This window comes from Pecten maximus, chromosome 12, assembly GCF_902652985.1.
Source record: "Pecten maximus chromosome 12, xPecMax1.1, whole genome shotgun sequence".
NCBI lineage: Eukaryota > Metazoa > Mollusca > Bivalvia > Pectinida > Pectinidae > Pecten > Pecten maximus.
The window spans coordinates 36,085,790-36,099,792 of NC_047026.1; the positions used below are offsets into that span (position 1 = coordinate 36,085,790).

General features: G+C 34.1%; 1 protein-coding gene across 2 annotated transcripts; it reads left to right on the top strand.

Moving 5' to 3' along the window:
- Nucleotides 1-708: 708 nt before the first annotated feature.
- LOC117339255 lies at nt 709-13,385 on the top strand. 2 transcript variants are annotated; one of them, XM_033900736.1, is made up of 14 exons: nt 709-865; nt 1,257-1,363; nt 2,876-2,995; nt 4,655-4,768; nt 5,400-5,502; nt 5,758-5,875; nt 6,095-6,162; nt 7,837-7,997; nt 8,178-8,264; nt 8,550-8,629; nt 10,283-10,344; nt 11,165-11,228; nt 12,127-12,180; nt 12,815-13,385. In XM_033900736.1, exons 3-14 carry the CDS (start codon nt 2,938-2,940, stop codon nt 12,956-12,958), a joined length of 1,113 nt encoding a protein of 370 aa, XP_033756627.1. In that variant the 5' UTR covers nt 709-865; nt 1,257-1,363; nt 2,876-2,937; the 3' UTR covers nt 12,959-13,385. The 2 variants fall into 2 exon arrangements, with proteins under 2 accessions (XP_033756627.1, XP_033756626.1); XM_033900735.1 differs by lacking the exon at nt 1,257-1,363.
- Nucleotides 13,386-14,003: the final 618 nt, after the last annotated feature.

Here is a 14,003-nt window from a genome sequence, read left to right on the forward strand (position 1 = left end):
TTGTATATCAAAATACAAATTCATTGATCAATTTCAAACTTTCGTTTTTGTGTGTTATCTAACAATCGAAACGAAATATAACCAGAAGGAATACTGTACATGTATATATGTTCTTAAATTATTGAAAATAATAAAATTACTGTTATTTTACGACTGAAGGAAGGTTGAAACATCAGGAGTGTTTATACAAGATCAAATATAAAATTATTGATTTGTGATGACGGTATACACATGTGCTATATAAATGGTCTATAACTACCCACTTTATTTTGTTGAAAACAAACAACATGATTTTTGCTACGAAGCAACTGTCAACACGCACGGGTTCATACCTAAGTCCGTTAACCTTCTCCACGGTGATATCTTAATCATTGAACGTACCCATTGCTGTCAGACATACCCCTATATACGTATACGTGTGTACACAATACACACACACGCATATGAGGCTCACATAACCAGGACGTAAAAAAGCATTGTTAGCTTTCCTTGTAAAGAATTTCTGTAAATCAAACACATTACCATTATAACAATTATCTAATTTACCATTTTCTTCCGTTATGTCCCTCTGTATGCAGGTCATATATTGATACTGGTAGGACAGTTATAAATATAAATAAGCAAAATATTCTTATAGATCTTGGTCCCACAGAAGCTTATCAGTGGCGTGGTTTATGTTACTTTTGACGTTAGCTTAACTATGTAAATACGTACCAGGAAGTTCAATTCGTTGGAATAAACGACATGTTTGAGTCGGTGGGATAAAATCATCTCCTTCTGCTACGTTATGGATCGTACCAATAGTGAAAAATAAGAGATCCACATTTTTATTATTCTTGTTTTGAATCGGATATTTACAAAACCGGTAGGTATCGCTGTTCAGTACCTTATGTCCGACCATTCCCTATCAAATGGTAAGTTTTATTTTACTGGCCACGCAGTCGTCGATTCCTATAATGCGTACGTAAATCTTATTACTATATAAGTAGTAGATTTTTATACTGTTGTGACCTTGCGAGTTGTTGAGATCAATTTAATTAGCATTATTTCGGTAGCACTAGTACTGTTTGTTAAATCGTCAACATGTCCTAGCTTTAAGCCTGCACTGGCTGTGGCCAGCTTGTGTATTTTGGAATATGTTGTTCAGAGCGAATATTTTGTAAAATGTCCAAACGTATCTGTAAAATACTGTGTATATATGTTAGATTTTAAAAGAAGTATAAATAATATATCGTGTTGAATATGTTCATGAACAGACGTCAGGCAATGTCGAAGGCTGTGATGCGTATCAACCCCTACATTCGTATACAATGCTACCTACACAAGTATGCCACAGGTCTATGCATTTGATAACGTCTTTAAGGTAAAACCCGCCTGTGAAATTCAACATTATCACACTTATTATATCACAATTTGGGCCAGTAATAAGGCCAGTATTTTGCAGGAGGATACATTAAGATCAGCTGCATATTGTCTTGGGGGGGGGGGGGGGGGGGGGGGGGGGGGGGTTCAAAAATCCCCAATCTACACTTTTACCTCTGTGAAGACAATGTACACATACTCATGGCGAAGTTATGTTCATTCAAATTGCCTGTTGGTAATGAAAGCACTCCTACATGTATATGATCTATATACATTAGCGTATTTGATACGACGAGAATATTGTATCTAACTATTTAAATACATAGAATGGAGTCATATATATCTTATCAGCTTTTGTTAGTTCCGAACAACATTGTGTAGTTTCTAAAACACGTGCTTTAAATGATACCAAACATACATGGTATTACAGTTTTGCCGATAACAATAGCAAATTTACCAAAATAATTGATTTTCACTCCTGCCACAATCAGCAATCACCTGAAACATAATTCGCTTTTACAGTTGTGCAACAGCAGGTACCATATATTTCCAGAGTAATACCAAGGGATATACGGAAATGTTTCAAAATCGCACAGATCTGTCGTATTGTGTAGAAATTCAATCTTAATTGATATAATGTCGTAGCCCATTGATCACATAAAGCCATAACCTATCTTCGTCAGACTTTCAATTATAGAATGTTTAATCTGTTGGTCTAAATACCGGTACACCATACATACAATGTATTGTATATCACATCAAATTGTTCACTAACTGTGCTGGTTTTTTTACAAATGGATTTGGTCTCACATTTCCATCACTGATGGTACGTTCCAGTTAACATGTTTAATCATCCCAAACATAGATACATGTAACCTTACTTAGCACGTGTAAATAAGTATATGTAAGCATTTAGAAGAAATATAAATATAACCAATGTTTATATTAGTAAATGAAGCTAGAAAGACAAGAAATTCTTTGTAAGAAAATATCACAATGTCAAGATAAACAAGGCTATTACATGTGGTTAGCCACCTTTTTGGAACCTTGCCAAGTTTGTTATGATAGTAAAATGATCAATATAAAATCTGAAACTATGGGCAATATACTGAATAACTTGTGACAAGAATGACACTGATGGTATGGCATAATCTTATGTTAAAGTGCATGTCGTTTTAATGTGGTTAAGTGTATGTGTTACATACTTGTTTTAACATAGTATGAGTACAATTTGTAATCTTGTGTATTGTATTACAGTCAGCAATGTATTCTATGATAACGATATTAATTCGAAAATACAAATGTGTTTTATAGGGAATCACACAGTTACATTATGTACGTCTATGTTGTATATAAACAGGATAAACAGAAAGCAGTTATTTACACTAATCTTATTTTGAAATATAAAAGTTATTATACCTAATTGGGGGGGTCGTTTATCCCAATCAACTTCTTTTTAATTTTACATTGAGTAACAGAAACCGACATTTACACACAAATATTAATTTCTCAGACTGCCAGGTAATACACATGCATGTTTAGTCGGAAGAAATCTACGGAATACATGTATTTACCATGAGTGGTGACGGATCTATAGTACCAAGTATTTTCCTGGAACCACAATCGACGATAGGTAAGTATCAATCATTAAATCGAATTCGATATTACAACCATTTTCGACGTACGAATGAATAAGCCAAATTGTCGTTTAAAGTGAAAGAAGCATTGTTTTTTTGCGCATGTCTTGATACTGACACGTCTTGGTTCTGACATGTCTTGGTATTGACACGTCTTGGTACTGACACGTCTTGGTTCTGACACGTCTTGGTTCTGACACGTCTTGGTTATGACATGTCTTGGTTCTGACATGTCTTGGTACTGACATGTCTTGGTTCTGACACGTCTTGATACTGACACGTCTTGGTTCTGACACGTCTTGGTTCTGACACGTCATTGTACTGACACGTCTTGGTACTGACATGTCTTGGTACTGACACGTCTTGGTTCTGACACGTCTTGATACTGACACGTCTTGGTTCTGACACGTCTTGGTTCTGACACGTCTTGGTTCTGACACGTCTTGGTTCTGACACGTCTTGGTTCTGACACGTCTTGGTTCTGACACGTCATTGTACTGACGTCTTGGTTCTGACATTTCTTGGTACTGACACGTCTTGGTACATGTACTTACACGTCTTGGTATTGACACGTCTTGGTACTGACACGTCTTGGTTCTGACACGTCATTGTACTGACGTCTTGGTTCTGACATTTCTTGGTACTGACACGTCTTGGTATTAACATGTCTTGGTTCTGACACGTCTTGGTTCTGACACGTCTTGATACTGACACGTCATGGTATTTACACGTCTTGGTATTGACAGGTCTTGATACTGACACGTCTTGGTACTGACATGTCTTGATACTGACACGTCTTGGTTCTGACACGTCTTGGTTCTGACACGTCATTGTACTGACACGTCTTGGTTCTGACACGTCTTGGTTCTGACACGTCATTGTACTGACACGTCTTGGTACTGACACGTCTTGGTTCTGACACGTTTTGGTACTGACACGTCTTGGTACATGCACTTACACGTCTTGGTATTGACACGTCTTGATACTGACACGTCTTGGTTCTGACACGTAATTGTACTGACACGTCTTAGTATTAACATGTCTTGGTTCTGACACATCTTGGTATTAACATGTCTTGGTTCTGACACGTCTTGGTTCTGACATGTCTTGGTACTGACACGTCTTGGTATTCACATGTCTTGGTTCTGACACGTCTTGGTACTGACACGTCATGGTACTGACACGTCTTGGTTCTGACACGTCATTGTACTGACACGTCTTGGTTCTGACACGTCTTGGTACCGACACGTCTTGGTACTGACACGTCTTGGTTCTGACACGTCATTGTACTGACACGTCTTGGTTCTGACACGTCATTGTACTGCCACGTCTTGGTTCTGACACGTCTTGGTATTGACAGGTCTTGGTACTGACACGTCTTGGTTCTGACACGTCTTGGTACCGACACGTCTTGGTACTGACACGTCTTGGTATTAACATGTCTTGGTTCTGACATGTCTTGGTTCTGACACGTCTTGGTTCTGACACCTCTTGGTACTGACATGTCTTGGTTCTGACACGTCTTGGTACTGACACGTCTTGGTTCTGACACGTCATTGAACTGACACGTCTTGGCACTGACATGTCTTTTTCAAGTTCAGGGCTGATTTCTAGATATTTTAATAAAGGCTTACACTGTATTGTACACTTTTCAGGAGCTCAGGATCTATTACGCCTAGGAGTCAAATATTATGGATTCATCCGAAAACGTGGGCAATTAGAAAGAACCCTACTGCAAATACCGGTTCTAAAATTAATAGTAACAAAATGTAAGTAACTACATATCCATTCTATCAGCGGTATAGCACAGTCATTGGTCGTAAGTATCGTTACTATTTATACATAGCTTCCGGGTATGGAACTATGTGACCATGTTCTTAATCAGGACAGTATTCGTCCAAAAATAAATCCGCGTTGTGTTGTTAAGAATGTGCAATAGCATTATCGCTTATCAGGTGTCATTTTAAGTTATTTAAACGTATTGAACCTTTGATAGCTTAACGATTATTACAGTTATTACTATTCTGATTGTTTTAGTTAATATGACTTCAATTACAAACAATACAAATTCACCGATGATCAAAATTCTTCTTGACCATTATTTTTCCTATAGACAGTTATCTTAGCAAGTGAGCAAATAATTTGGAAAAGTTCTTGCATATCATTATAATGATGTTATCAGCAATACTATTCTTTTTGATGGTTTATTTAAATGGATCAAATATTAACAATGGTATAAATATATTATTAAAATCACTACAGAGTATAATACAGAGGATTGTATAATGTGGGTTTCAGAAGACCTTATTCAATACATGACTTTTGAGACTCATTAAAGAGAATATTGTATTTAAACGTAAACGTTTTTCTCCTGTGTGGTTACTCTTTTACTCTCAATAGGGCGGCAAAAGTTTATGGTGATTTCCAAAGGATGCTTGTACATTTACCACGACGAGTTTGCTACGTCACCGTTCCAATCAGTTTCACTAAGGGGATACGACCAGTACGTAGACCAGTTGAGCAATTAAATGCTAATCATTCAGACATACATTAGAAACATGAAGTTATAATGCAGCTTAAATCATAACGTGTATTTCAGTAGCAACCGGTGAAATTAGTGTAATGTGTGTGTTTTTACTACAGTATCTTGCATTAAGACCTAATCAACATTTAAAGTGGTATATGGTATGAAATAAGTCTCATCATATTGATTATTCTTTAAAATACGACATAAATTGTAACTAATGTTGTCTTTTAGAGTCGTGAGGGAAAAAGCACAAGACTCAGACCGCATGAAAAGCTTTAGACTATTTTCGAAAGAACAGCAGGGACGCAAACAGTTTACGTTTGGATCGGCAAGTGAGGATGATCGCAAGGTAATAGTTACGCCACTTCAATGTTTGGAGCATCTGGTAGTAAAATTTAATCACACGTGCAGCGTTATAAATACTTTTCATCTCAGTGATATGCTATAATGGAAATTTCCTTCTACGTTGATTGGTCAGAAAGTGCTAACTATATTTGAAATTATAAACTGTTCCATAGTTTGCTTTTACAACTTCATTTGAGCCCTAGTCCATTCTGTTTGGTTTCAGAAATGGATGAAAACCTTGAAAGAAGAAATGTTGTTAGCCAACGAAGCTGTTGAAGAGGAAGATGAAGAGTGAGTTTTATAGAAGTAAATAATTAAATAGGTGGCTCACTTAATGCACTTGGAAAATTCTATCATCGACTGAAAATAATAGTAGCATAACTTAAATGTCTATCGTAATGTGATATTAGTGACATCAGGATGAGGATGATGTTTGAACTCATTATCTTTTCATTTTTGAAAATACCATATATGGTAGTGTTGGTCTTCTTCCTATAAATATTTTACCTTGTAAACAAATTGATTTAATTGCTATCATAATTAATTAAATTAGGTAATCAATTATGCCTTGTTATCACAGGTAATGATTTAAGATTTATTTTTCGCTGTTTGTGCTCAGAATGCTGCTTTCTGATTCGTCATTATTCTTTCTTTCGTTCTTCTATGGAAAAGAAATAAGATCCGCCCACTTGATAATGATTGGATGAGTCAATGGCAACGCGCCACCTAGCGGAACTGCTTCTTTTTTTTTTTTTAAATTATTGTATTCCTGTTTACTTTAAGTACTGTTGTTTACGCACACGCAGTGTTTACGGCTGGTTGTCCTCCAATGTTGCAACAACGTTAAATATTCTAATACATTTCATGAGGTAGTAACGTTTTTGTTGTTGTTGTTGAACTGCGGAATGAACTGGGCTTATACGGCATCAAAACAAAATGTCGTCTGCTTACATGTATTATGTAGGCGTTATGTAGGTGTAAGTAAGCAAAGTCCTCTCCGGTGGAACCCTTACTTCCACTTATTTCATAAATATGTATGGCATCCCCGTTATATTTCACTTCTGGTCATGACGCATGATGTAAACAAAAGACTTGTCACGCAGACATGCTGCTCTACATTTTGTACCTTTTATCTCATCATTGCCTACTCATACATCGACATCAAGCAATAATAATTTACATACTTCATGTCTATCAAGAGGTCACGAAAGAGATATTTGAGTGATTTGTAAAACAAATCCGCAATTAAATTATTGAATTGGTGGAATTATACAACGTTAACGGTTTTTGTCTTTTCGTTGTAATTAAGAAATTTATTACCCGTTGTAATTAAGAAATGAATTACCCGTTGTAATTAAGAAATGAATTGCATGTATATGCATTGATGTCATTATACTATCGTGTTTAAGCCATAATTTCCCTAGTGAAGCACACATGTGGACTCTGCTATGTTTTATGCTAACAAAAAACGCACAAACCAATATTGTCGAAAATTGAGCATTTATTAAATGCCATTAGATAAATCAACAACAATATCAAAAAACTATTCGCATAAAAGGTTGGGTAAAAATTATACTTAAAAAACGCCACAAGCATGCTTTAGAACATAATTCATAGGAGGTAAGATGGGATGGAGGAGGGAAAGTTGAAAAATTTTGTCTCCGCCAGTGAACATAAACAAAGAAGTCACGTGATCCTATGTACGGCCGAACTAAAGTACGGCAAGGAAAGACAACCAATCCGGAACTAGAAATTCCGGAACAATAATATAATAAAACAATTAGATATTCCAACAATAATATAATAAACAAAAAACAGATAGTATAAATTCCTTTATGTTGCACATAAATACAAATATGTTTAGTTTCATACGGGTATTAAGAAATTTTTGCAAATTCAAAGCACAATGAAACTAAAAAATATTGACATCAATGCTTAAACAAAAAACAAATCTTTTTCCTTCAGTTCTAATGATTTCAATGAACAAGACGACGAACCGGAAGATGAATACACTTACCTTGAAAAGCAGGTCAAGGTCAAAATATATCCTCCAGTAATACCACCAAGAACTGTCGCCGCGAAACCAAAGACTTCAAGTAAAGCTAACAACAAAACGAAACAGCCAGGTAGATCAGTATATTCAAACCAGTAACAGGACTTGGAAGTAAACATGTTAATGGTACCACTATATTTACTATGAAATAATCTCATGACATCACCTTTATCCTAGATGTCTCCTTAATGCTATGTCTTGTCAAAAAAAATGTCCTTATGTAGCTAAAAATGATATTTTTTTGTTTCTGTAGAACCGGAAAGTGATTCGGATTCGGATTATGATAAGATAACTGAAGGGGAACTAGCCCAAATACGGAGTTCACGACCCCCCTTACCAGGTAACAAAATAATCCCCAATACATACAGCGTCAAAATGGACCATATAGTATAGGTCTCCTTTGGAAAATGTAATTTATCTAGATTTATCTACCAGAGATAATCACATGCTGCGGTACTTTTAAAACACGCCAGGCATTGTAATATCCACATTGGTTTTAGAAATGAGACAGACATGTCCGTTGTCAATTAGAAAGTCATAATAAGCGGAGTAAACCTAACCTCGTGAACGGATATGATACTATACTATCAAGGTAGGTCTGAATATAACCAGGTTTACATTTCAGCCATTCCTGAACCAGAACAAAAGATTAAAGTTCAGGTGCGAACGAAACCTAAGCCCTTACCCGCAGCTAAACCACTACTTGTAAGTGACACATCTATTTTTCGACACAATCGTTTAGTTTGGGATTTCCCCCGTTTTAACTGCTGATAACTACTCGAAATGTATCATAACATATTTAAAGTTAAAAGAAGAGAAAAGACGATGTTTTTCTTTGAAAATACACTTAAGAGTCTATATGGTATTACTCTCTTTTTTAAATAGTTTTCCAATATTATTTATCTTCCATATAAAGATATCACTTTGTATATGATTTGTGTTCTACATTATAAATATTTAGAGATGTGTGTGCCATATGCCTCAATATTCTGGCCCCTGTATTATTGACGATGTCTAGAAATAGATGTACGTGTATGATACAATTGTGTATCAATTATACGGCATGATATAAATTTGTTTTCGACCAATTTTTCAAATCTTTTTGGTCGACTAACAAGTATCAACCCTTTAGGCCCTTAGCATTACTGACTAGAGACAGAAGCTCGAAACAGCTGTATCTACTCTATATAACCCATGTTTGTATTGAAATGTACTAATACATTTTATATCTTGTAAATATAAGTTTGCCCTGCATGATTGAATTATGATAGATAGATAAACCGACTCGGAATAAACACATTTATCAATATACCAATTTAGAAAATAACAGTTCTAGTTCATCAGTGTACCGATATAACAAACAATAGTTCTTATACTCATCAGCATTGCAATAAAGAAAACAACAGCTATAATTCATCAGTATTCCAATATAGAAAACAACCGCTATAATACATAGAAAACAACAGTTATAATTCATCAGTATACCCGATAAAGAAAACGATAGTTATTATATTCATCAGCATTCCAATATAGAAAACAACAGTTCCAATTCATCATTATACAAATATAGAAACCAACAGTTCTAATTAATAATTATACAAATATAGAAAACAACTGTTCTAATTCATCATTATACAAATATAGAAACCAACAGTTCTAATGTATCATTATACAAATATAGAAACCAACAGTTCTAATTAATAATTATACAATATAGAAAACAACAGTTCTAATTAATAATTATACAATATAGAAAACAACAGTTCTAATTTATCATTATACAAATATAGAAAACAACAGTTCTAATTAATAATTATACAAATATAGAAAACAACAGTTCTAATTCATCATTATACAAATATAGAAAACAACTGTTCTAATTCATCATTATACAAATATAGAAACCAACAGTTCTAATTTATCATTATACAAATATAGAAACCAACAGTTCTAATTCATCATTATACAAATATAGAAAACAACAGTTCTAATTCATCATTATACAAATATAGAAAACAACTGTTCTAATTCATCATTATACAAATATAGAAACCAACAGTTCTAATTCATCAGTATATCAATAACGCAAAACAACTGTTCTAATCTGTCAGTATACTAATATAGAAAACATCAGTTTAACTCATCAGTATACAAATAATAGGATTCCACTATTTTTGGGTCAAAATCATTTAAAAGGACGAAACAACTGTATAGTGTAATGTTTTATTCATTATTTACTGTATCTATTATTTAGTTCTTATATAATGTGTTTATTGTTGGGTGTCCTCTATTGTTTTATCAATTAGCTCGCAGCTTCATTATCTTCGAACATACAAAAATCTTTAAATATTCTTTCAGAATAAACAAGTATCCAGAGACGATTTTGAGTTTAAAGGTTCAGATCGTATACAGGTTCAAAGGTAAGCGTTCCTATATATTACTTATAACCATGATATAGGAACCAACCAATCAATTGTTTTCCCATAGACTTTAGTGTTAACGTTTTGGAGTATTTCATTCAAATTCTTGAATTCAATATGACAATTATGGTTTATAACAAAAGTTTAGGGTCTCATATAACACCTACTCAAAACATAAGTTGGGTCCGTCAGCTCAAATTTTCTCCAGGGTAGCCATTTTGAAAATGGGTGAATTTCGCAGTAAAAATTTTCAAAAATCTTAAAGGTTTACCTCTTAAATATTATTACCTGAACTTTTGGGGAAAATATCAATCGAACTTACGAAATTTATATCAACATTTCTTATTGATAGTTACCTATCAGGCTACATATCTATTTTCTTACTTCATAACATACTGGCCAATCAGTGGCTGCCAGACATTTTATCCTTGGCTCAACTTTCTATACACAGGGGCTGTTTCAAAAATATATTTTTTCAATTGGTTGGTTGTTCCCTATTTAGGGAACTAAAACCGCGTTTTCAGCTGGTACATTACATGATTGTGGTTGTTTTCATATACTCGTATGTTGAATTTCATCAGGAATATTAAGAATATTGCGGGTTTTGGAAGGAATTTGAAAATCAAGATGTGTTGTGTTTCTGATAATGTATCGGAGTGCAATATGTTGCAAGCTTTCGGTTAATGGATATTATGAAATCAAAACTTCTAATTCCCGAATATTTCAGAAATTCAGAAAGTTCATAAAGTGTAGGTGCAATGAGTAGATTTCCAAATATACAGGATATCTAGAATAACATCCCGTTGTATCATTTTTCCAGAATTCTTTCAGCAAGAACTTCGGGAACGTACTTAGTCCGCCAATCAAGAACGAACGATAATGAAGTAAGGTTTTCACCTGTCTAACTCAAATTTCATTACGTAAATTAAGTTATTTCGTCTGTCTGCCTAAAATTTCATCATGGTAAGGTACATTCTGTATTCAACAGTCAAACTTAAAACTCATCAAAGTAAAGTATCCCGCCGTCTTGATACAATCTCAAGGTAAGGCTTTATCCTGCCTTACTAAAACCTCATCAAGGTAAGTTATTCACCAGTCTAACTTAAATCTCATCAAGGTATTGTATTCGGCTGCCTTACTAAAATCTCATCCTGGAAAGGTATTCACCTGCCTTACTAAAGTTTCCTCAAGGTACGATATTCACCTATCTAACTAAAATCTCATCAAGGTAAGGTTTCCTCCTGCCTTACTAAAATATCATCAAGGTAAGGTTTTCTCCTGTCTTACTAAAATATCATCAAGGTGAGGTTTTCTCCTGTCTTACTAAAATCTCATCAAGGTAAGGTTTTCTCCTGTCTTACTAAAATATCATCAAGGTAAGGTTTTCTCCTGTCTTACTAAAATATCATCAAGGTAAGGTTTTCTCATTTCTTGTCCTCGTCAGAGAAGACATGAAGTTATCGGACGTCTAGGTAACAATATACCAGTGGTTTTGAATGTTTGATATTTCACTACTTTCTCTTCTATCTCGTTTAACTTGTTTTCGAAATTGAATTACATGTAATATAATTAACATGATATTTGTCTGATGTTTAAGGTCAGTAACGATCGAGGTGAATTCTTCATACTAGGTAATGCCATTACACAATTGCTACCGTGTGCAAATCTGGCCTTGACTGCATGTGTTTAAGCAGAATTTGTTTCATTTAATGAAATAGATTAAAGTAATTTTGTGTTGTTCAAGTATAAAAATGATCGTTTTTTGTTTTGTTTTCTCTTTAGGTATTATCAGTTCAAACCGTTGACGGCTTGAAAGAATTTAGAATTTTTGAAAAGGTAAGCACTGAATGCTACCAATGCGTATTAATTCAACATTTTTCCATATCACAGTGTTAATATACGGTAAATCGAAAATACAGTCTATCACTACCACAGATTAATTATAGTATCTTAATCTTCTCTCTATTAAGTATGTTGCGTTATATATAATCACAATATGATCGTCAACACGTATCCAACTGTTAGTCTTCCGTACGAATTCATGTGAAATTAGCATACACAGCGGAACAGCTATTCGAGAGTAAATCAAAATATGGATGGTTTCGTTGTAAATCAAACAAACAAACAAGCAAAAAACAAAAATAAAAAACAAAACAAAACAGAACAAACAAAAAACAAAAATTCAAAAACTTGATAACCGAAGGGACTATGGTATGTTTTGTATTTATTTATTGCAGTTCAATATTTGTTCAATAGGATCCAAATATTTGACTTCACGAATTCGACTGTTGCCGTGTGTACAGTGTAATACAATCCGCACTTTGTGGACATCATTAATAGTCTTTATTTCACGTCTAATTTTGGTTTATTGTACCAAATGTTCCTGTTATTGCTTTTTACAATTAATTTTCACTTCAATTGTCTTCGTGTGTTTACGCTACTGTACATGTTATTGTGTTTCTATTACCAGGATGGCCAATATAGTATAGATCACAAAGTCTTCTTCAAGACATTAGAGCTGCTCCTTCAGCACTACAGTAAAGCTGAACTTCCCAATCGCCATGACTCTCTCAACAGAGGATACAGCTGTACCGATCTTACTGTGCCAATGTAACAATAAATACAGATTCCTTTAACTAAATAGTATTGTCTCGCATTAAAGTATATCATTCATATTCTCGGATCCAAAGACAAAATATTGTAAATTGCACGTTTTTTGTTTTCCTATCTTGGCATCTCTATGCTATCTGTTCTCGTATGACATTGGCTTTACCGAAGACGATACTTAGTATACCTAGTATACCAAGTAAAATAACATGTATAAGACACTCTGTCTGTGTACAGATAATAGCCGCCGCTTCAATACTAACACATGGAATCGTATCCGAATAAGTCCCTTTATTGTAACAGTGCATTAAGTTATCCTTGTCCATGATGCTGTTTTATATCGTATTATGTACCTCATTCTAACATTACATGATTTACGCGGATGTACCGGTTTTCCTCAGGTAGAAATGTTACGTTCACTTCTGAGAAGGAACCTTATTTTTTTTTATAACTTATATTTTTATTCAGTTTTCAAAACAAAAAATACATACACATGACACAATTTGACAATACATTCGTTCCTTTTACCTTCATCCATTTTTTCATATCACAAATTCAAACACTCTTGATACATATAAGCATCCACTGCATACTATTTCTTTTCATACTATTTCCTTTCATACTTATTCAAGTAATCATATCTGAATATTTGTATAGTATGGAAGTATATATATACACACATCATTATGACTGACATTTATATCACTGTTTGTATTTATTTATTTTCTTAGAGAAAGAAATATATTTTATATGTTTCTTTACAATCAAAACAAAAGATAGAAATGTGTATTTTTTTTATTAAAGGAGGGAGATGCATGATACAGACAAACACAAGACAGACAGATACCACAGACAGACAACTACAAGGACAGACAGATTGAAGAAAAAAAGAAAAAAAATACATATATATATATATAAACACATATAAGACATCTATTAGGACAAACAGCTAGACAGACAGACACCCGACGGACAACTATAAAGACATCCAAACACGAACAGATAATTGGAAAGACAGACAGACAGATTGACAAACAGACAAACACAAGACA